This window comes from Pinus tabuliformis, chromosome 1_1, assembly GCF_031772625.1.
Source record: "Pinus tabuliformis cultivar Carrire ecotype Pingquan chromosome 1_1, CPIR1, whole genome shotgun sequence".
Lineage (NCBI taxonomy): Eukaryota > Viridiplantae > Streptophyta > Pinopsida > Pinales > Pinaceae > Pinus > Pinus tabuliformis.
The window spans coordinates 530,686,548-530,707,945 of NC_142297.1; the positions used below are offsets into that span (position 1 = coordinate 530,686,548).

General features: G+C 36.8%; 1 protein-coding gene across 1 annotated transcript in view; it reads right to left on the reverse strand.

Moving 5' to 3' along the window:
* LOC149214118 (uncharacterized) overlaps positions 1-21,398 on the reverse strand; it is a 281,652-nt gene that overhangs the window by 75,666 nt on the left and 184,588 nt on the right. The window contains exon 7 of the mRNA XM_089392190.1: positions 19,798-20,041. Within this exon, the coding sequence (XP_089248316.1) occupies positions 19,798-20,041 (244 nt within the window). The remainder of the gene's footprint in view (positions 1-19,797; positions 20,042-21,398) is intronic.

A 21,398-nucleotide genomic window follows, 5' to 3' on the forward strand; every position in this document is an offset into this window, starting at 1 on the left:
CTCATGCCAACACATGTATAAATGGGCTACCAGAATTTTCCCAAACAAGATTGGGTGAAAACCCCATCTTTGGGTTCCAAGCCCACAAGTGACCCTTGTGGCGCTTTTCCCTCCAAACCTTGAACCCTAGAGCTTGGAGTACCTCCCAAGCTACACAAATCAATAAAGAGAGAGATAAATAGCCCAAAATTTCAATCCTTCCTTTTTTTCCTTCTTCTCCAAACTTTCACTTCTTTTAGCCTCCTTTCCTACTTCGCACTTTTCCAGCTCTTTCTTCTGTATATCGAACTTGTGTGAGAGTGAGTGAATGCTCCAAATGAGCTCGATCTACTTGTATATATAGGCTTGAGGTGAGGCCGAATTCTCTTGTTTGAGGCCAAATTCATCTCCTTGAGGCTGACTTGGTGTGGAGGTGTCAAATACCTAATTTGACTCAATAATAAATCTTTTTACATCATTCAAAAGCCGAAGAAGGGTCTCATAAAATGTACAATGACTCTAATGACTCAATATAAATTTTATGAATCCACAACAGGTACGTTAACTAATAAAAGATGCCCCAAGCATGAAACCCATGCTTTAATAAGACATTGCAATAATAATAAAAAAAATATTTTTCATTCTTTTGACAAGTACATTACATAATGACTCAAATACATTTATGAAGACCGAACCTAGTTACATTTTTCAACAATCTGAAGTGCCATAAATGTGACTCACCTATCTTTGAAATATTGTGTGCAAATGATTGTGACATATTTGTGCTTCCAAAACTCAAAGGAAACATTATATTCCTAGTTTTTTCTACCTTGGATATAAGCCTTCTACTAGGAGGTTTGTAAAAAATATAACAACTTGTCACTTGAAATATCACATTATAGTCGTGTTCCATCAATTTACCTACAGTAATGAGATTGTGCTTTAATTGTGGAACATAATAAACATCATGTATATATTTTTCCGAATTTTGTTTAGTAAGAATAGGGACAATACCTTTCCCTTTATCTTTCATACAAGAAAGATCACCAAGAGTAATTTCAGATTTGATAGAACCATTGATGCAGGAAATCAAATCTTTGCTACCTATCATATGATAGTTGCAACCATTGTCCAACAACCAAAGGTCGTTGTTTTAATTGTCTTCAGAAACATGGCAAGAAAGAAACATGGCTCTAAAGGATTCTTCTTCACTGTTGTAGATATGGACACTGCCTCTGTGTTGATCTCACTGTTTCTTTCATAATTCATGTTCATAGTGTCCAAATTTCATGTAGTGATAGCACTCAACATTAGGTTTGTTAATCCATTTGTTTCTTCTTTGTGTCTAGTTTTGTGAGAGACTCAACTTCCCTGGTTGTTCTAGTGTGAAAACTTATAATGCATGATAATGTTTTGTAGATCTACCTTTTCCTTTGCCTCGCATGCTTCTGCCTCTATATCCTCTTCTAAGAGAGGTTTATGCCTTGAAATCTTGTTTCAAGGATCCTTCTTCTAGGTTAAGTTGCGTCTCATGTGATAGAAGCGATCCAGTCAACCAATCCACTGACAACAATGTAACATCCTTCGTCTCCAAAATTGTTGTTACAACCATTTCAAATTCTTTCGAAAAATGTTCGGAGAACCTTTTAAACGATCTTTTGATCTACAATCATTTCACTAATAAGCTTGATTTGATTGACGGTGACCATGACTCTAGTCATGATCTAATCAACATTCTATGTGTCAGTCATTTTTAGGGTTTCAAACTAAGTCCTCCATGTCTGTAGTTTCACAGTTTTAACTATATCATTACCTTGATATGTAGGTTTGAGAATATCCCAAGTTGTTTTAGCTATTGTTGCACTAGTTATTTTGTTGAATATAGAGTAATCAACCGAATTCTAGATCCAACACTTGGCTCAGTGCTCCTTCCTTCCCTTTTTGGAAACTATGTCTTTCTAAGCATTGTTCATGGTTGCTAATGGTTCTTGGGTTGGCTCAACATAGTTATTCTGCACTGTATCCCAACATTCTTGGGCTTACAAACAAGTCCATGGGATTACCCTCTCATCATTGGGAGGCCATGGTTGGCCACAGCAAATGCTTACATTAGCTGTAGAGGTGGGAATATGACAATCAAGAATGGGCATATGTCCAAACAATTAGTCCTATACCCTCCTTCTCAACCTACCCTAGAGCATGATTTACCTTTATGGTTAGAGGAGGAGGAAGAAGATGAAGTTTATTCTACCCAACAATATACTTTGGAAGAAATAATAAGAGTACAATAAGATGAATATGACTTAATTGAACACCTGCTCCAAAGTTCAACTCCTAGTTCACTACAATTAGAAGAAGAAGTAAAGGAAACCCAGAGCAATCATCCAATTGACTTGTGCTTGGCCAATTCCAACCCACTCCATGTCAAAAACATATAATTTGGCCCAAAGAAAACTTTGAACATTAATGCATCTCTTTCTTCTTTAGAAGAGGAAAAGCTATGCAACATGTTGAGCGAAAACCTAGAAGCCTTTGCTTGGAGTTATAAGGAAATGACGAGAGTACACCCCTCAATGTGTACTCACCACATATACATCAAAGAAGGTTGCAAGCCAGTCAGGGAACCACAAAGGAGGATGAATCCATCTCTTAAAGACATAGTCAAAGAAGAACTGCAAAAACAGGTAGATGCAGGATTCATTTACCCTATCTCAGACATTGAGTGGGTCTCTCATTTAGTGTTAGTTCCTAAGAAAAATGGTAAGTGGAGGATTTGTGTTGATTATAGGGAGTTGAACAAAGCCACAAAGAAGGATCATTTTCCCCTACCCTTCATTGACCAAGTGATAGATGGCCTGATAGGGAGGAAGTTCTTTTCTTTCCTAGATGGATTCAGTGGGTACAACCAAATCCAAATCTTCCCAGAAGACTAGGATAAGACCACATTCACCTGTCCTTGGGGTACTTTTTCCTATGGGGTCTTTCTTTTCAGCCTATGCAATGCTCCTGCCACTTTTCAGAGAGCAGTGTTAAGTATTTTTGTTGAATTAGTACATGATGCAGTGGAAATCTACATGGATGACTTTACACCTTATGGCTGTGATTTTAAAGAAGCCCTGACTAACCTAGGCAAAGTATTATACAAATGCATTGAAATGAATCTATCTCTCATTCCAGAAAAATGTGAATTGTTAATGACTGAAGGGACTGTGCTAGGTCATTCAATATCTCAAAAAGGACTACAGGTGGACCCACACATAATAGCAATCATCTAAAGGGTCCCACCTCCACAAAAGTAGAGAGATGTCAGGAGTTTCTTAGGGTTAGCTAGATACTATCGAAGGTTCATAAAGGACTTCAGCAAGTTGGCCTCTCCTTTGTTTGGGTTGTTGGCCAAAGATTCTAAGTTTATATGATCAAAGAGTTGTCAAGAGGCCTTAGACATTCTAAAGGGTAAGTTAACTATTGCACCAATCCTTAGAGGCCCAAACTGGGCCCTCCCCTTTCATATTCATGCTGATGCCTCACATAAAGCCATAGGAGCAACCTTAGGTCAAGAAGAGGAGAAATTACCCTATGCCATCTATTTTATTAGTAAGAACTTGTCAAAGGCTGAGCTAAACTATATTGTGACTGAAAAGGAACTCCTAGCTGTTGTGCATTCATTGAACAAATTTAGGCATTACATTACAGGCTATCAAACATTTGTGCATATTGATCACGCTGCAATCAAATATCTAATGAACAAACCAGATGTGAATACTAGAATTATAAGATGGTTGCTTTTATTACAACGGTTTGATCTAACTATTGTTGATAAGCCTGGTTAAGAAAACTTTGTTGCTGACTTTCTATCTAAAATGAATCTCCCTGCAGGTGAAGAAGGAATGGTGGATGACCACTCACTAGATGAGCATTTGTTTTCTATTTCAGTTCTCTCCCCATGGTTTGTTGATATAGCAAACTATTTGGTATCAGCACAATTCCCACCAAACTTGCCCTCCAAAGAAAAGAGCAAGATAGTCAGAACGAATGCCCCCTTCACCTGGATTGGGGGAAATCTGTTCAAACTTGGCCTAGATCAAATCTTAAGAAGGTGTGTAAGGGAAGAGGAAGTCTTTGACATCCTTCTGACTTGTCATGATGGGCCTTGTGGAGGTTACTTTGCAGCAAAGAGGACAGCATTCAAAGTGTTGCAAGTAGGCTATTACTGGCCTACTCTTCATCAGGATGTGAAAAAGTATATTAGTCAATGTGATCGGTGCCAAAGGATGGGAAATCCTACTCCAAGAGATAAAATTCTCCTCCTTCATTGGGCCTATCAACCCTCCTTCAAAGCAAAAACAACACATCATTGTGTGCACTGATTATTTGACTAAGTGGGCTGAAACCAAGGCAATTAAGGCAGCAACAGAAGAGAAGGTGGTTGGGCTCCTAAGGGAGAATATATTCTACAAATTTGGGTACCCTAGAGAGCCAGTCACAGACCAAGGCAGCCAGTTTACCTCTAGCATGATTGAAGAACTGCTCAACCATCACAAAATCAAGCATAGGATCTCCACTCCCTATCATCCACAAGCTAATGGGCAAGTGGAGGTGACTAATAGGGCATTAGAGAACATCTTAACCAAGGTAGTGAGCAGCAACAGGAAGGACTAGGCAGAGAGACTAGTTGAGGCCACCTGGGCCTATAATACAACATGGAAGACCACCACTGGATTTACACCCTATGAGCTGGTCTATGGGAAAAAGGCTTTACTGCCCATTGACTTTGAATATAACACATTGAGGATGGCAGCCCAACTAGATTTGGATCTCAGTCATGCACAACAAGAAAGGTTGCTCCATTCGAATAGCTTGAATGAATTCAGAATGCAGGCCCTCCTACATACAAAGATAGTTCAGCTTCAAAGGAAGATCTGGCATGACAAACATATCAAGGAGAAGCAATTTCAAGAGGGAGACTAGGCATTGTTATATGATTCCAGGTATAAAGACTTCAAGGGCAAGCTAAGAACAAGATGGTTAAGACCTTATGCGGTGGAAAGATGCCATGACAATGGTTCAGTGCAAATCAGAACTATAGATGAAGAAGCCATTCCATTGCTAGTTAATGGATACCGATTGAAAATGTATAAGAGGCCTTCATCAAAACAACATTTCATTGACAATATCAATAAGACAGTGATGATGGTGGAGCAAGTTTCATCTCCTCCCTCATCAAGTCACTGAAAAAGGAAAAAAGAATAAGGATTCAGGTGAAAACCTCCATGAAGCGTTTGAGTCCCATATTTGGGTTGAAAACCTCATGAGGCCGCCCAAGGATGAGAAAAATGAAAAGGATAAAAAGATCCCTAGGTGAAAACCTTCCTTGAGGTGCCTAGGGCAGATATCTAGGGTGAAAACCTCTTTGAGGTAGCCTATGTGTTTTTTTAAATATATCTATATATATATATATATATATATATATAAAAGAAAAAAACATAATTGTTATTTGCAGGTGGGTGAGAAAGACAATCAAGGAGCAAAGAGAAAATCCAAAGGGAACCCTGCCTTACATATATTCATCTCCTCCACTCCTTACCATGCATCCCTCCATCAATTCCATTGTTTTTTACTTCATTGCTTCAATTCAGGTGAAGATTGTGTTTTCTACAAAATCACCTCATCCATTACCATCATCCCTGCATCCACACACACTCCTACTCCCTATGTCCATTCATTATAGCATCCTCACAGCACCAGCCAACAACATGATCAAGAAATTCTAAGGGAGACCAAACATTGCCAATGATGATACAAGAGCTCCACAGCAGCAATAGCAACATCAGACCTCCAGTCACAGACACCTCCAAATAAGCCATCAGCAAACAGCACAAGAGGAAGAAGAATGACCATGCAACAAATACACAACGCAGCACCTCTGATCTTTGACAACTGCAGCATGGCATCAAAACCACATGTAAGTATCCCACTCACTCACTCATATGAATCATTTGATCAAAAGTTGTAAAGGTTAAGAGGTAGTTGGTTTATAAGTGAAAAGGTGGCAAAAAGGAAATTCTTTAATAAGTCAAAAGGGAATGCAAGAGTCCATAGATACAGTATTGTTATGGAAACCATTTGATAATGCTTGAAGAATGAAGACTTGGGGTAGAAACACCAGTTCACCAAAGACTCAGCATACCCTATTTCTTGAGGGAATCACTTAGACTCCAGAAACAAAGTAAAGGAAGGGAATTCCCAATAGTTGGCTCACCATGGTTTGATTAGAATCCTCATTAAGGATGCCCTCCAAAACCTCGGGATCCCTATAACATGGTCAGTCTTCAGAGACTTACCAGCAGAGGATGACATCAAAATCCTCACCTATGATGTTAGTCCTTTTGTCAGTAAGGAGGAGACAAAACAAGAAAAAGAAGATACAGAGCTCGATGGGGATGAGATGGACGAAGAAGAAACACAAGGAGGATGATGCTAAAATAGAGGAAGAAACTGATGGAGACGAGAAAGAATAGCAAAAGGAAAAAGATAAGAAAAACAAAGAGGACAGCTGCAGGAAAAGGAAAACCAGCTAGCATGTATGGCCAGCCTCTCCTTGGAGGCCATCCAGTGTAGGATGCCAACTAAATCCTATGCTCTTTACCTGAGAGAACAATGACTGCAATTTCAGATTAAAAGATTAGCACAAAGGGGCACCATGCCATTTCAAGACTGCAGGTAGTTTATTGATCTTTGTGATCAAACTACACTAGACGATAGGGCCAAAATGGCTGAGTTTTACTTGCACAACATGGCCCTCACAGACATGAATGTTTGGGATTCTAATGCAGAGCTAGGAGATCTACAGTTGACGGCTTTGGCATCATCGATGAACCATGAGAAGTCAAGGGCTGTAGAGATGAAAAGAATATTGGCCAGAGAGCAAAATGAACCTATTTTCATCAGAACTGAAAAATCAAATCCCATGGCCCTAATCAGAATCCATAATCTAATTGCAAATGATCCTCCGCTGGGACTTAGATATCTTGCTACCCCAGAGCAAGCAATTTCACATTTTGAGGATATGATTACGCTGCTAATGGATGATAATAAACATGCCTGCTAAAGGAGATGGAACAAACTGCTAGTTTGCCACACAGCTTGAAGATTGGAGTATCACTTCCCTCAAAGGTTGAGAGAGGCACTCAACAAGACACCTATGTATAAGCAATCAAGTCAAAGGTTAAAGGTCAGTTGTATAGGCCTAAAAATGAGTCCACCACTACTCCTAGGGATGCTAGAAGGGAGAAAAGAAGAAGAGGAAAAGAGGTAGTGGGGAGAAGTAGAAAGGAAAGCAAGCTTCTATAAACAAGAAGAAGAGACCACAGTAAAAGCATGGGATGTCAAAGGGGCTACCAGAGCCATGAAGGACATGGACATTGACTAAGTTGCTTAGAGGATGAGCAACACTTTCAGCAGGGGGTGATGATGAGCCTCATCATTGGGTAATTATATGGGCCTTAATTGGCCTTAATTCACCTCCAATCTTAGTCGAACCAACTATTCTCACAACTTATTGCATACTTTTGATTATATTTTCTTTATGAGATGAGTTAGAGTTGGATATTTGGCTTTGTGGTCTAATGTGCATATAATGCAGGAATAAAATATAAAATCAAGTAAAAATGCAGGTATAAAGGATAAAAGAAAGGACCTTGGTAAAGACCCGAATAAGACAAGGGAAAGTAATTATAGGAGGTAAATCCTCCTCATTTACTACCCCTCCATTCAAATGTGCCACCATCAGCTCGAAGTGCACACAACTATCACTTTGAGGATTAGAAAACCACTGAGCAAGTGAAAGTGACACAAACTAGTTTTCTTGAGTTGGAGGCCAAGCCTCCCTAGTGGGAAGGAAGTCATTAGAGACTTCAGATGTATAAATAGAGAAGCTTAGAACCTCAGTAGGATTCAGACTTCTATTGTAAAACTCTGTTTTATTTATGAGTTGTAAAGACTTGTGACAATTTTCTCTGTAATCCATGGTTTGTATAATAAAAATGAGTTCTGTTTAAGCCAACTCTGAGTTAACTCCGAGGGTTGAAGCTCTTGGGTTAGGGCCCGACCCAAGAATCCAAAGCTCCTCTTTACTGTACATGTATGCCAGCATAGAGTTTTGTTCTGTTTATTTGCTTAAGTAGTTTCATGGTTTTCTGTTCATTTGCTTAAGTAGCCTTATGGTTTTCACTATTTATTTGCTCAAGTAGTTGCACTTTCATTACAAAAATATAGCGTAGATTATTCATGGTTTTCCTATTCACTTGCTTCAGTAGTTGCATTTGACGTAGTTTACTTCCATTTATGCCTTCTTTCAGTTCACAGGTTAGTTGGGAGAAAAATATCACTATCAGGTTGTGCACAGGTGTCTCAGCGTCATCTCCTCCCTCTAGGACCATGACTTGAGGAATGGACCCTTCAATAGCCCAAAAAACACAAGTTTCAGGTTCTAGCATGAGCTATGGAGTTCTTTGTTTGATGTATTTATTTGTTCACCCTCATTGGTTTTCTTTGTCGTTTTCGTTTGAAACCACCTTCAGTGCGTTCTCCATGCATAGTCTCCTCGTCGTCTAATCCACAACAAACCTTCACAATCACCATCCGATTCATTATTTTCTCCAATTGTTGCCTCGAGTGGAGTCCACCACTTAATTTATGCACTTTAAGTCCCCATTGTCGATCTGCCTTGCCTGATCCGACGGCTATCACGTCACCCGATCAATTTACGCACTTTAAACCCCCACCGTCAATCTGCCTCACCTGATCCGACGGCTATCACTTCACCCAATGTGTTTAACACGCTTCAAAAATTCAAAAGCCATAATAGAAAAAGACTCAGGTTGTCACATTACCACTCTCTAGCTTCATAATGTACACAATTATATTCCAAAGAATTTAATAAAATTTGTGCCAAACATAGGATTCAACACTCCATAGCAAAATAAAGTTGTTGATAGGTGGAACCACACAATAAAAAATATGCACAAGTGATTGCTATAAAACAAGTGTGTTACAAACAACTTTTGGTTTATGCACTATTCACAATAATATACATATTGAATGTATCTCTAATGATGGCAATGGAGAAAGTTGTTGAAAAATCTAGGGCATAGAGATTAAGTGATTTCTCTTTAATTAGTAACTGCTTGTGAATGCTTTTTACTTTATTAGATTAGGATCTTCCTTTACTTAGATTATTAATGTTCTTTTTCGTCAAATAACTACCAATGCATAAACCATAAAGAGACAAGAGACACAACATACAGGTTATTAGTGAGGGCCAAAACCTCTTCTTTTTGAGAGGAAAATACGAACAAATTCTTCTTCTTTTAGAGATTCCAATTGACAAATACCAAGACCAGACCCTTGACCTATTTTCCACTCCAAGACCAAGGCACAAATTCCCTTGATAGTCAATCTTTTGTTCCTTCCTTCCTCTCGACTCTTCTTCAGCTTCAACATCCTTCTGCTTTAGACTTTCGGCCTCCTTGAATTAGGTCTGCAATTGTTGACCCTAATTCAAAAATTCTCATTCATTCACAAGACCTTCACTTTATGACTTGATTTCCTTCGCTTTAGAGGGAGTTCCTTTCCTTGGTAACTCGGCTAAGATACACCCTTGTCTTCTCTTGATTTGTCCTCAAAACTGACTATTAGACTTCGACTTCTTTCTGCAGTTTGGATAGCGAAGATTCCTTGCACGTGTGGATTACTTTAGTGCTCAAAAGAAACCAAAAACAATGTTAGGGACTTCAATCTTCCTTCCCTTCCTTTCACTGACCATAAGACTCCCTTTCATGGATCTTCACACTACTTACTCACTTCAGAAGTTGACTAAAAATGCTTGCTTTGAAATGAGGTCGAGTGGCCTATTTATATTTGTTTGCCATGCTAATTCGCTAACATGACATGTAGGTGAGCCGATGTGTTTTTTGTGAAGATATTATTATCCTTCTTGAAGCTAACTTGTAGGAGAAGACTTTACTTGGTCTTGTAAGGCTATTTATACTTATCTAATGACTCATACAAAATGTAGCGTGCCCAAGAAGGGTACTTCACACATGACATAGACACAAATTGACTTTTATGACTAGATGACAAATCCTAAAGACTCACAATGGGTGCCATCACTAAAAATAAAATTCCTTTCTCCTGAAACCCATGAGATGAGCATTACAATAATAATTTTATTTTTCTTCTTTTCATCAATTACATAAAATCACATTTACACGTCATTATGAAGACCAAGCCCAGTTACATTTTTCAACACAAGCATGGTTAAGAAAAGCTCAAAGTCAGTCATCTTAAGGTCTTTGTTTCTACTACTTATTCCTATATTGCGAATGAGAAAAGTACCAAGTTATACTTTACAAGAATGAAATTGATGATCATATGGTACATGATAATCATATATCCTATAGATTGATTGATGTTAACACCAATCAATTGAGATTTAATAGATATGTTGTAGTTGACAAGGAGGTTAGACCTTTCTATAGTTTTTTATATATCAAAGTCTCAAAACAACAACCTATTGTGGCCAAGGATTCAATTATTGAGCTTTAGCAATCTCCATCTGAAAAGGGGGGAGAATTTTGAAAATGAGGATTTTCCAAAATCTTATACAAATAGTCTAGATCATAGTGGCAACTTTAACAATGAAGACCCCAATAAAATACCAAAGTGGTGGCATAGCACCAATGAAATGCTAGAGCAAGAAACAAAATATGGTAAATTTTGCTCTCATGACCAATGTTCAAGAAGTATATGAGTCACGAGTGTTTTAGAAAGAAAAAAGGAGACCTAAATGGAAGAATTCCATGGCAAGCAAATGTGAAGTTTGATGAAAAGTCAAACTTGGGATCTCACACCTTTTGGAAATAATCCCATTGGTTACAAATCCGTGTACAAGGCAAGTACATGGAAGATGGTGCACTTGGAAAGTACCAACTGTGGTTAATTGTTAAAGGGGTCTATCAATAAGAAGGTGTTGACTATAAGGAGATATTTTCTCCTATATCAAAAATGACCACCATCCTATCAATGTTATCCATGACAACAAAATTTGGATAGAAGGTCCATCAAATGGATGACATGGAGAGTGCCTACCTCAACAATCCATGATGCCTTCATAGTGCACTTCTTCCAAGCATGCCTAGCACACTTCTTGGAGATAGTTGAGTGCACTCCTCGCCAACAAGCAAAGTGCACTTCCTATCGACAGTGTGTGTACATTTCTCGGAGGCACAACACACTTCTTATTGATAGCATGAGCACACCTCTTGTGAATAGCCTAGTACACTCCTTGATGTTAATAAAAGTGCATATTAAGTTAAGAAAGTCTTTCAATAAAAATCACATAAGATAATTTTTTGGCCGACACGTTTCGAACCAACAAGTGTGATTCATCATCGGGACCAGATGAAAATCCACACCATGGCAAAGGCTTAAATAGAAGGCAATGTAGAGACCATCATTTCAAGTAATGACTATATTTGAACAACAATATTTAAATTTTAATATTCATTTATTAATATATTAAAAATAGATATTATTAAGTAACAGCTATATTAAATGGTTAGTTTTTGAATAATAATATTTAAATTATAATACTAATTTATTAAAAACAAATATTAAAAAATATTTAAATTAATTTATTAAAATTAAATAATATTAAAGAAAATCTATTACAAGACCCGATCCTCGCCACTCCTTTTTGTTTCAACCCAACGCACTACTCTACTCTAAGGTTGGACTTATCAATCCTTCCCCACATCCATACTAACTATGACTCCCTATCTATTCCAGTGTTGTGAAAATCGCGATCAGGATTAAATTGGCGCGGGGACCGAATCGGAAAAAATCGGAAAAATTGGGAAAAAATCGGAAAAAATTGTTTGGTACAAAAATATTCATTTTTTTTCTTCATTTTTTTCAATTTTTTTAATATCTAAACCATCTACAACATAAAATAAATACATTGACACATAAATATGATAAAAAAATTAATATATAAGGTGTTTAATATCATTTCTAGCGCTAAAATCCCACATAACATTGAATCATGTCCTGAATAGTAAGTTCTGACTCCTGAGTCCCAACTCAGCCTCAAAATATCAAAAAAAATATGATAATGTATCTCATCATGTCATAATGTCATATACAATAAAATGAAAGTCTAATCCTATTGATTTCCTCTGCCCCTCTTGCGAGAAAATGCCACAGCTTTCCCTTTCCCTCTAGATGTAGATGTTGGTGCCCGTGCTGGTGGAAATGGCAGTGGAGTCTGATGTGCTCTAGAAGTTGAAGAACTAGAAGTAGAAGCTATACGAGGTAGACCACGTCCTCTACTGGTGGCAGTGGTAGCCCGGGCAGGCGGTATCACCTCCTCCTCCTGTTCCTCCTCCTCCTCCTGCTCCTCCTCCACTACATCCTGCACTAACCAATCATCAGCAAAATCCATGAGAGGCCTCTCGGCCTCAACCCTCCATGCAGCAGTGGTGTCAATCCCATCCAATGAGATGGCATCCACATCAGGTGTCCTCTCAAGTTGCCTCACCCACAATCGAAGATTGTAGTAGACATAGACCATGTCATTAAGTCGCTGGGACTCCAACCTGTACAAAGATCATGAAATAATAATTAATAATTATAAAAAAAATATTGTTTAATGAATTCAAAAATTTATTTGGAAATTTGCAATATTTTAAATGTTTAAGTGTTAACCTATTGCGCTTCTTGTTGTGTATTTTTTCAAATACACTCTAGTTGCGCTCACATCCTGAGGAGCTGCATGTTTAGTTGAGGATGCGAATGGCAAGCTTTTGCAGAAGGGGTACCCTGCCACCATACATTTTCCACCATGCATCTACAACAAAATTTTAAATAAACATAAGAAAAAAATGGAATTTGAAGAGATAATGAAATTTGAAACGAAGTTACAAACTAAAAAATACCTGGCATTTTAATCGTCCTATTAGTGATAGCCATCTCAAAGCCAAATGTGCCACCTGCCATCTTATATGTCTCAATTTGTTTAGAGATCTCTATACGTTGTTCTGGAGACCGCACCATCTTCTGGACACAGGATAAGAATCCATCCATGATCTCAGCATCAAAATGAAACCCACATGCATAAGAAAATGCAGGGGTTCAGGAAAAGCCCAGCAGCATGAATGGGACGATGGAGTGTGTTGTTTCATCGCTCATCAATCACTCCCCATAGAAGCAGTTGTTTCTGAAACCCATCATCTCCCTTATCATCATAGTAGGTCTGAATGGCTTCTTTGGCCCTGTCCATGGCTTCATACAAATAGCCCATTGCGGGCTTCTCACCATCAACCAACTGAAGAACCTTTACCAAAAGTTCAGTAACAGTGCACACCTCCTGCACTCCCGCCCAGAAATCTTCCTGGTATGAAACTAGTTTGCATACGGCCTCTCCTTCTGGTTTGCGGCTCATTGACAAAGCACGCCACTCCTCTGAAAGAAACATTCTCTTCACATCCCACATAGAATTCAAGAGGGATTGAAGAGATATGAAACTCGTGGAAAACCGTGTAATGGCGGGGTGCACCAACTCTTTGTTGTTGGTGAATCTTCTTATCAAGCTAAGCACAGGTGTATGATTATATATAAATTTTGTAATGCTTTTTGATGAGTTAACAATATCTTTGACAAAGGGAATTTTCCCTATTTCCTCTAACATCAAATCAATACAATGGGAAGCACAAGGTGTCCAAAATAAAGTAGGATGCCTGTCCATAAGCATCCTACTAGCAGCAACATAATTTGCAGCATTGTCCGTTATGACTTGGACAACATGTTGTTCACCCACCTCCAAAATAAACACATCCAGCAAATCACATAAAGTTATTGCATCTTTGATTTGTGTAGATGCATCAATAGATTTGATAAACATAGTCCCCTTGGGACAACTAACCAAGAAGTTTATAAGGGTTCTCCCCTTTTAGTCGGTCCAACCATCTGACATAACAGTGCATCATGTTTGTGCCCATGATGCCCTAAAATCCTCCAATCTTTGGATGCAGTCACGCTTTTCATTTTGAAGAATCCGACCTCTGAAATCATGATAAGAAGGGATTTTGTACCCCGGGCCAACACTGGCAATAGCATCAACAGTAGGTTGGAAAAATGGATTATTCCTTACAACGCTGAAAGTAATATCACTCCAGAGGAGAAATTTTGCCATCAACTTGTCAGCTTGTTCTTTATCAGTTCTTTTTAGCATTGAACCGATAGATGGCCGTGAACCAGGTGTGGTTCGAGGAACAAAAAATGATGATGCAGCTACCGGATTGACTGATGTTGCAGTAGAACCAGTGCCACTTGGCCCACTTCCTTCAGTTGACTTTTTTAGTTGCCTTTTGAGTTCTTCTTTGGCCTCTCTAGTGTGCTCTAATTCTTCCAATGCTCTCATGGCTCTTTGGATAAGTTCAGCATTTGTATTTATACAGGGCCCCACATCATGTCTAGGGATTTGTGCAAGGTGAAACTTCAACCTATACACCCCCCCGTACATCTCCTTTCCACACAACTTGCAACTCAAGTTTTGTCCATCATTCGAAGCACGAGGTACAACATATTTCCATAAATGATCCAATTTCCTTGGCATGTTTGTTTTTGAACTTTGAAGTTGCAAACTTGAAGTCTTGAATGGTGTTTTGGTGCAGTTGTGAACCTATGGGAAAATAAGGATTAGGATTACAATTTAGCATTTACAAAATTACAAGTTATAAATTTACAAATTACAATTTAGTATTTTAATTTTTAATTTTTACATTGATGATTGTACAATGAAAATCCAAGTTACCCATAACCCAACCTAAAACAACCATTCCAAAGTTCAAAGTTTCAAACACAAATTACCCAACCATTCCAGAATCCAAACCCAAGTTACCCAACCAAATAGCAAATGCCAAAAACAATGAAAAAACATAAACAATGTTTAAAAAAAATGAAAACAAAAAAGAAAAATTGGTTCCCATAGTAATACCAAGTTACCCATCCCAAATCAATGAAGAAATACAATTTTTTTTTTTTTTTTAAACAATGAAAACAAAAGAAAAATGGTGCCCATACCAAGTTTCCCAACCAAAAACAATGAAAAACGTACAAAAAGAATGTTTTTAAACAATGAAAACAAAAGAAAATTAATCCTTATACCATTTCTCGGTGGTCTCCTCTTGATTTTCTCCTCTAACCACTTAGATTTGGCCTCCCGGCGCGCCACTGTCCAAATGAGCAATTGAAAAACAAAAGAAAAAAAGGTTTATAAAATCGTGCTGCCCCGACCCCCACGATTTTTAAAAAAAAAATCGCGATTTTTTCAATAAAAACCAGCAAAAAAAAATTAGGCGATTTTTTCGTATAAAAATCGCGATCTGATAGGCAAAGTGAAAAAATCGCGATTTGATCGACAAATCGTGATTTAATCGCGATTTTCACAACACTGATCTATTCCACAAGTATAACTTGGATTCTTCTTGTGAGCTTTATTTGTGGCGCCATTCAGCAATCCTAGTAAGTAATATCGTACAAAAACAGATCTTCATTCATCTAATTCTATTTTGCATTTCTCGTTTTTATTTTCAGTTGAGTTTAATTGGTATTTTTTATTGCCATTGTGGATATAGTATGAAGAAATTCCTCACAGTGACGCCGTGCCCCTTCTACTCTCTTTCTTAGGCGACACTACATTGTTAAAGCTAGCTTATTTTGAATAAAATCGTTCAAGGTCTATCTAAGACCCCCTCATATTCATGTATTTACTTCGTTTTCCTCTTTCATTCTCATATCAGCCTTTGAGTTGATTATTGTTTCAAAAGTTTTTCTTAAAAAATTTGCTACTATTACAGGTACCTTGCGAATGGATGGTATTTCCATGAAATTTTCTCTATTTTGTGACTCTTATTTTGGCTTTGGGCATAACAAGGGCCACTCAGGCCATTCTTATTTAAGGAGAAATGGAATCTTGTTTCTGAGAAAACCAATTCAAGAAACCATTTATTTTTGGATAAACCGCTTTCGTGGATTGAGAAACCAAAACCGCCGTTGAAAATGTCATTTTCCATGTTGTTCCATTTTCTATACATTTTCTTTCGTAAACAAAGTGCGTAGAGTGGAAGTGAAATAGATTAATTTCGTAAGGTTGGGATAATCTCGAAAAATTGGGAGCAAGTTATAATGAAGAGAAAGTTTAACTGGTCGATGAATTATGTAAAGTGAAAAGGATTCTTTAAAAATGGCAAATAGAGTAGATGAAACTCCTCGTTAATCTCAGTAGATGGATTTATTTTTATATGGACATCAATGATAAGTTATTTACGAGAAGCAAAGTACATAAAAGAAAAAGAAGATGATTCTATGTCCAAAAAATAATGAAATAAAAAAAGTGGGAGCAAGTTATAATGAAGAGAAAGTTTAACTGGTTGATGAATTATGTAAAGTGAAAAGGATTCTTTAAAAATGGCAAATAGAGTAGATGAAACTCGTTAATCTCAGTAGATGGATTTATTTTTATATGGACATCAATGATAAGTTATTTACAAGAAGCAAAGTACATAAAAGAAAAAGAAGATGATTCATGTCCAAAAAATAATGAAATAAAAAAAGTTGATGACATTGATAATGATGCAATAGCAAAGAAAATAGCAAGATGAAAGAAGATAATGCTAGAGAAAGATGCAACATTATCATAAATTAAACAATTAAGACACAAAGAAAAAATCAAGATGGTAAACATGCAATGGAATAAGAAAGAAGAAAAACTGCAAGGTAAGAATAATAGGGGATGTGCAATGAATCCAAAAAAACATCCCTATGTAGTTTAATGGTCCTGTTTTTTGATGTGGAAAGAAAATGGTCTTGTTCTAGTTTTTGTAAAAGGGGTAAATTGGCTTGAACAAGGATAAATTGGCTTGAACAAACATTTCAATAGTATGTACCTAAATCAAAGCCTGATTTGAATAGTCTGTGCATGAAGTAAAAGCTTCATAAGGATGTACACTCCAAAAATATGTTAGGTTGAAAAGTAAGTAGTACTCAAAATAGTAAAAATCACGTGTACACTCTAAAAATATGTTAGGTTGAAAAGTAAGTGGTACTCTAAAAACCACTTTATGAAAACATATTTATAAAGGTAGGTTTATGGCTGAAACCATGGATGTTTGTGGTTAACAGAAACCAAATCACTTTATGTGATGGGTTGTTTGTGAAAAGCAAAAACCATTTGAGATCTTAAAATTTGTAATAGTTGAGGGTAAGCTGATGCAAAAACCCACAGGTGTAATAGTTATGATTTAATCACAAGTGTAATAGTTATGATTTAATCACAGAAAACCCAAGATGATGATTGATCATAATGTAAAGAGAGTGTAGAGGGAGTGAAATTTATATGAAACAAATAAGGATGAAGAACGTAAAAAACCCAAAAATCACAAAATACTTAAAAGGAAGACAGAACAATGAAGATAGAGAGCATTTATGATGACTATGCAAAAAGGACTAATTCAAAGAGAGTTGAAAAATGCATATTACGTTAAGGACGAGTATGTTCGAATAACTCCTACTTATGAATCATAAGTAAGATGTACGTTTGAATGCAAGATGAAGTTAGAGATAGACAATTATGGCATTGGTTATAATGGAGTAAGTAAATAAGTTGTTATGGTTATCTATAACTATATAAAGAACCATTTCTACTCTAAATATAACATAAGGGACTTGTCTAATTTAATAGATTTCCCCTATGGGAAATTTTTTGATCACTCTGTTTTTTCTTTACATCTGTTTTCGGATTTATGCCAAACAGAAACAGGAGTCACACCCATATGTATCTCTATAACATGCAAATTCCAGAGAAGCCATATACCCAAATCCCCCAGTACCAAACCTCTGAAATGTTTTCGAGCCGCCAGACCATACTACCAATTCCATAATATCAAACCACACTATCAAATAACCAAAGAAACAGTGGGATAAACAAAGAGGACAAAACTGCTCAAATTTCCAACAAACCAGGCCCTGAAACCTTTCAAGAAACGCACTGAAGACAGATTTGAGAAACGTATTGACAGTAATGTCTCCATGTGATAGCCAATGAATGTTGGAGAACAAAGGAGGATAAGGTTACTCGGGGTACTCACCTCAGAAATTGTCGAGCACAAGCTGTAGGGTGCAACCTTAGTTATCACCACAACAATGAAAACAGTATCAGTGTGTTTAATGTTCAGAGGCCTGATAATGGAGAAAAATGCCCAGACCCAAAACGGACCCCATAATCCCACCTTCACCCAGAAGTGCAATAAAACTGGATTGAAGGGCTCGCTCAGTCACAATAGCCACGGCCTGTGGAACAAGGAATAAGTTGTCTAGTAATCTCCATCTGCTACTCTTTCCTTAATTGCATGTGCCACTTGTCCTTGGTGTTTGAATGCATATTCAACTTTGGGTGAAAGCTTAATCAAATATACTAGGGGATTAGGAAAGGGGGGACAACCCCGTTTTTACTAATAAGGTTCAACAATCTACCGAAGTATCAGCCACCTAAATTATGAGCATTGTGAATATTTTCTCTTGAAACATGAAAAAATTTATGTTCGAAGCGACTGGTCGCTCTTTGAATTTGCCGGGAGCACCTCGCTAAATAGTTATCAGGAAGAACAACAAATGAGTTCCATAATTATTGTTGAGTCTCCCATAACAATTACCTCCCTTGAATCAATAAATCTAAGCCTTTAAAAATCCTAAATAGCTAATATTTCTACTCGGCTTCACCCAATTTCTATTTAAAGCTTACTTCTTAATTTCCCTCGCAATAAAAAAATATACCCACTGCACCTGCTAACCCCTAACAATGTCCCAATTTTACAAAAGGATTCAGCGGCAGTACAAATTTAATGGAAAGTCGACAATTTCTTTCTAGAGATTCTAGATTGGAAAAACCACGTCTGTTTTGGTTCTATTCACACCAACATAAAATTTATCTGGAGAAAATGAAGAGCTTAAGGAAAGCTATCATGTGCAGTTTCACTACAGCAAATAACATCCTTGGAGTAATACAATAATTGGCTTCCTTTGCTGAGGGAAAAGCTAGCCAAATACTTTTGGCAACTGCTATTTCGTTGTATTTTAAGCGGTATTTCTTACCTAAGCACAGGCATGCTTTCACATATGTTCTTATATCTGAGAGATTCCCAGCAAATATTATTAGCTATACAATATTTTTCTCTCTCGTATGTAATGTATCATTTTTACTAGGTAAGATGTGTAATATGTAAATCTAAGTTGTTGTCCATCCATCAGGTATACCCCATTTAAATGTGGATGCAATCCCCTCATTCTTCGTTAGATCAACTCTTACTACATCTGAAAGAGAACAAAATATGTCTAAAACCTGAAAGTCTAAACTTCATATCAAGAAAGGCAAAGGCTGGTTGCGATATTACAGTAATATTTATTTATAATTATATATAAATAACACTAGCAGACTCCTATGCAAATGGAGGACGCCTTCTACACTGTAAGATATACAACAAACTGATACTTCCCACTACCCAAGATGGAAACTGTGCTATAATGTTAACATGGCCCAAAACTTTAGTATATGTAAAACTTGTTATAATTTTTGGTTTGTCAACTGATAAAAAATGATAGAAACATATTATATTATGGCTAAAGTGAAAATGAAACCGCTTAAGCCTATAGCTTAAGAACACTTATAGTTCTGAAATTCACCATTAGGTAACGTACACATACCAGCTTCTTTGTAGTCCCCCATTATAATGAAGCAATCAGCAGCTAAGTCTGGTTTGTCGATAGACAGAAAACATTCAGCTGCTTCTCTCAATGAATTTTTTGCTGCTTCGGGGTCGCGCTCAAGAAGTCTCTGACCAGATTGTTGGAGACTTGCAGCTTTTGCCCATTTGGCGATTTTTGAATGAGAATACATGGCCTTTTCGAAGCACACAATAGCCGTGTCATATAGTTGTTCCTGGAACATCTGTACAATTTTAAAAATATCTACAATGTTAAACTATGAGATTTCTCTTTCATACGCAGAGGGCAATAAAATCAATTAAAAACTTGAACAAAGAACCAAATTTGAAGATTTTAATAAAACTCTTTGTTTTCTCACGGCTATAAAAGAACATGCGCGATCCTCCAAACTTCAATTTATTGCAGAAATGGACATCGCAAAAATGCATTTGACAGAAATTTATATCACGGACATTTGCATTATATGTACCACGAACTTATATCCGCATGAGGAATATGTCCAAAATTTGCTGAGATACAGTATAATTCATAATGTCTCAATATCTATAATCTATAGAGAAGAAAAACATAATGTCTATGAAGCATTCTCTGTAAATTAGTGGCTAACTTGTACCACGAACTTATATATATCCTAATAAATCCCATGTTTTGTGTCCACAATTATCCCTCGTCACCATGGAACTAAAAGTTTAGCATCCAGCTTAATCTACTGAAGTCCTAGCGTGATTGATATATCCATCGGAGAGTATGCCTCAGGGGACGAGATGAAACATGCCAATAATGAATTCCTACGCGGCCGAGGACAACCATGGACAGCTTCTCGTGATATCCATCAGCTTGACCCATGCAGCAAGTTACACCTGGGTTTGGTTCACTGATAAAATTTGTTTTAGTTAGGATGTGGTTTCATATGTTGTTTCGTAAATATCTTCCAATATACATTTAAGGTCATAATAAGAGTATTATAGTTGCATAGTTCATTTTGAGACAATTCTTACAAAATTATTGTATAATCCATTTTTATTTAAAGAGGTTAAGACAATGTTTAGCGGCCGAAAAGTTCATGTAGCCATTAATGTAATTCTAAATTTCAAGAAATAAGATTCACGATTTTATACTACCCAAAGAACTAGAAAAATAATATATATTGAATTATAAAAAATATTTAAATATTATAGATACGGTAAAAAAAACTTTGAAAGTTTCATTATATTGCTACTCACTGAAATTTATTTTTGTTTGAATATCAAAATTCCTTTTTCTTTAATATGAATGGTGTATTTATTATTATAGACATTGTTACTTATTGACTCTTTATTTATATGTTTTAAAGTCCCAAGTAAAAATGGACAACTTAATTTATTTTTGTTTTAATATCAAATTCCTTCTTGTCTTAATACTAATGGTGTATTTATTATTATAGACATTGTTACTTATGGACTTTTCATTTATATGTATTAGTAAAAATGGAAATTTAAAAAGGTTATTCATTGTCACCTCCATAACTCTCTTTCTTAAGTTTTATTTTTTATTACAAGAAAGACATCCCTAAATAAGATTGTTAAGAGTCATAAGAAGGT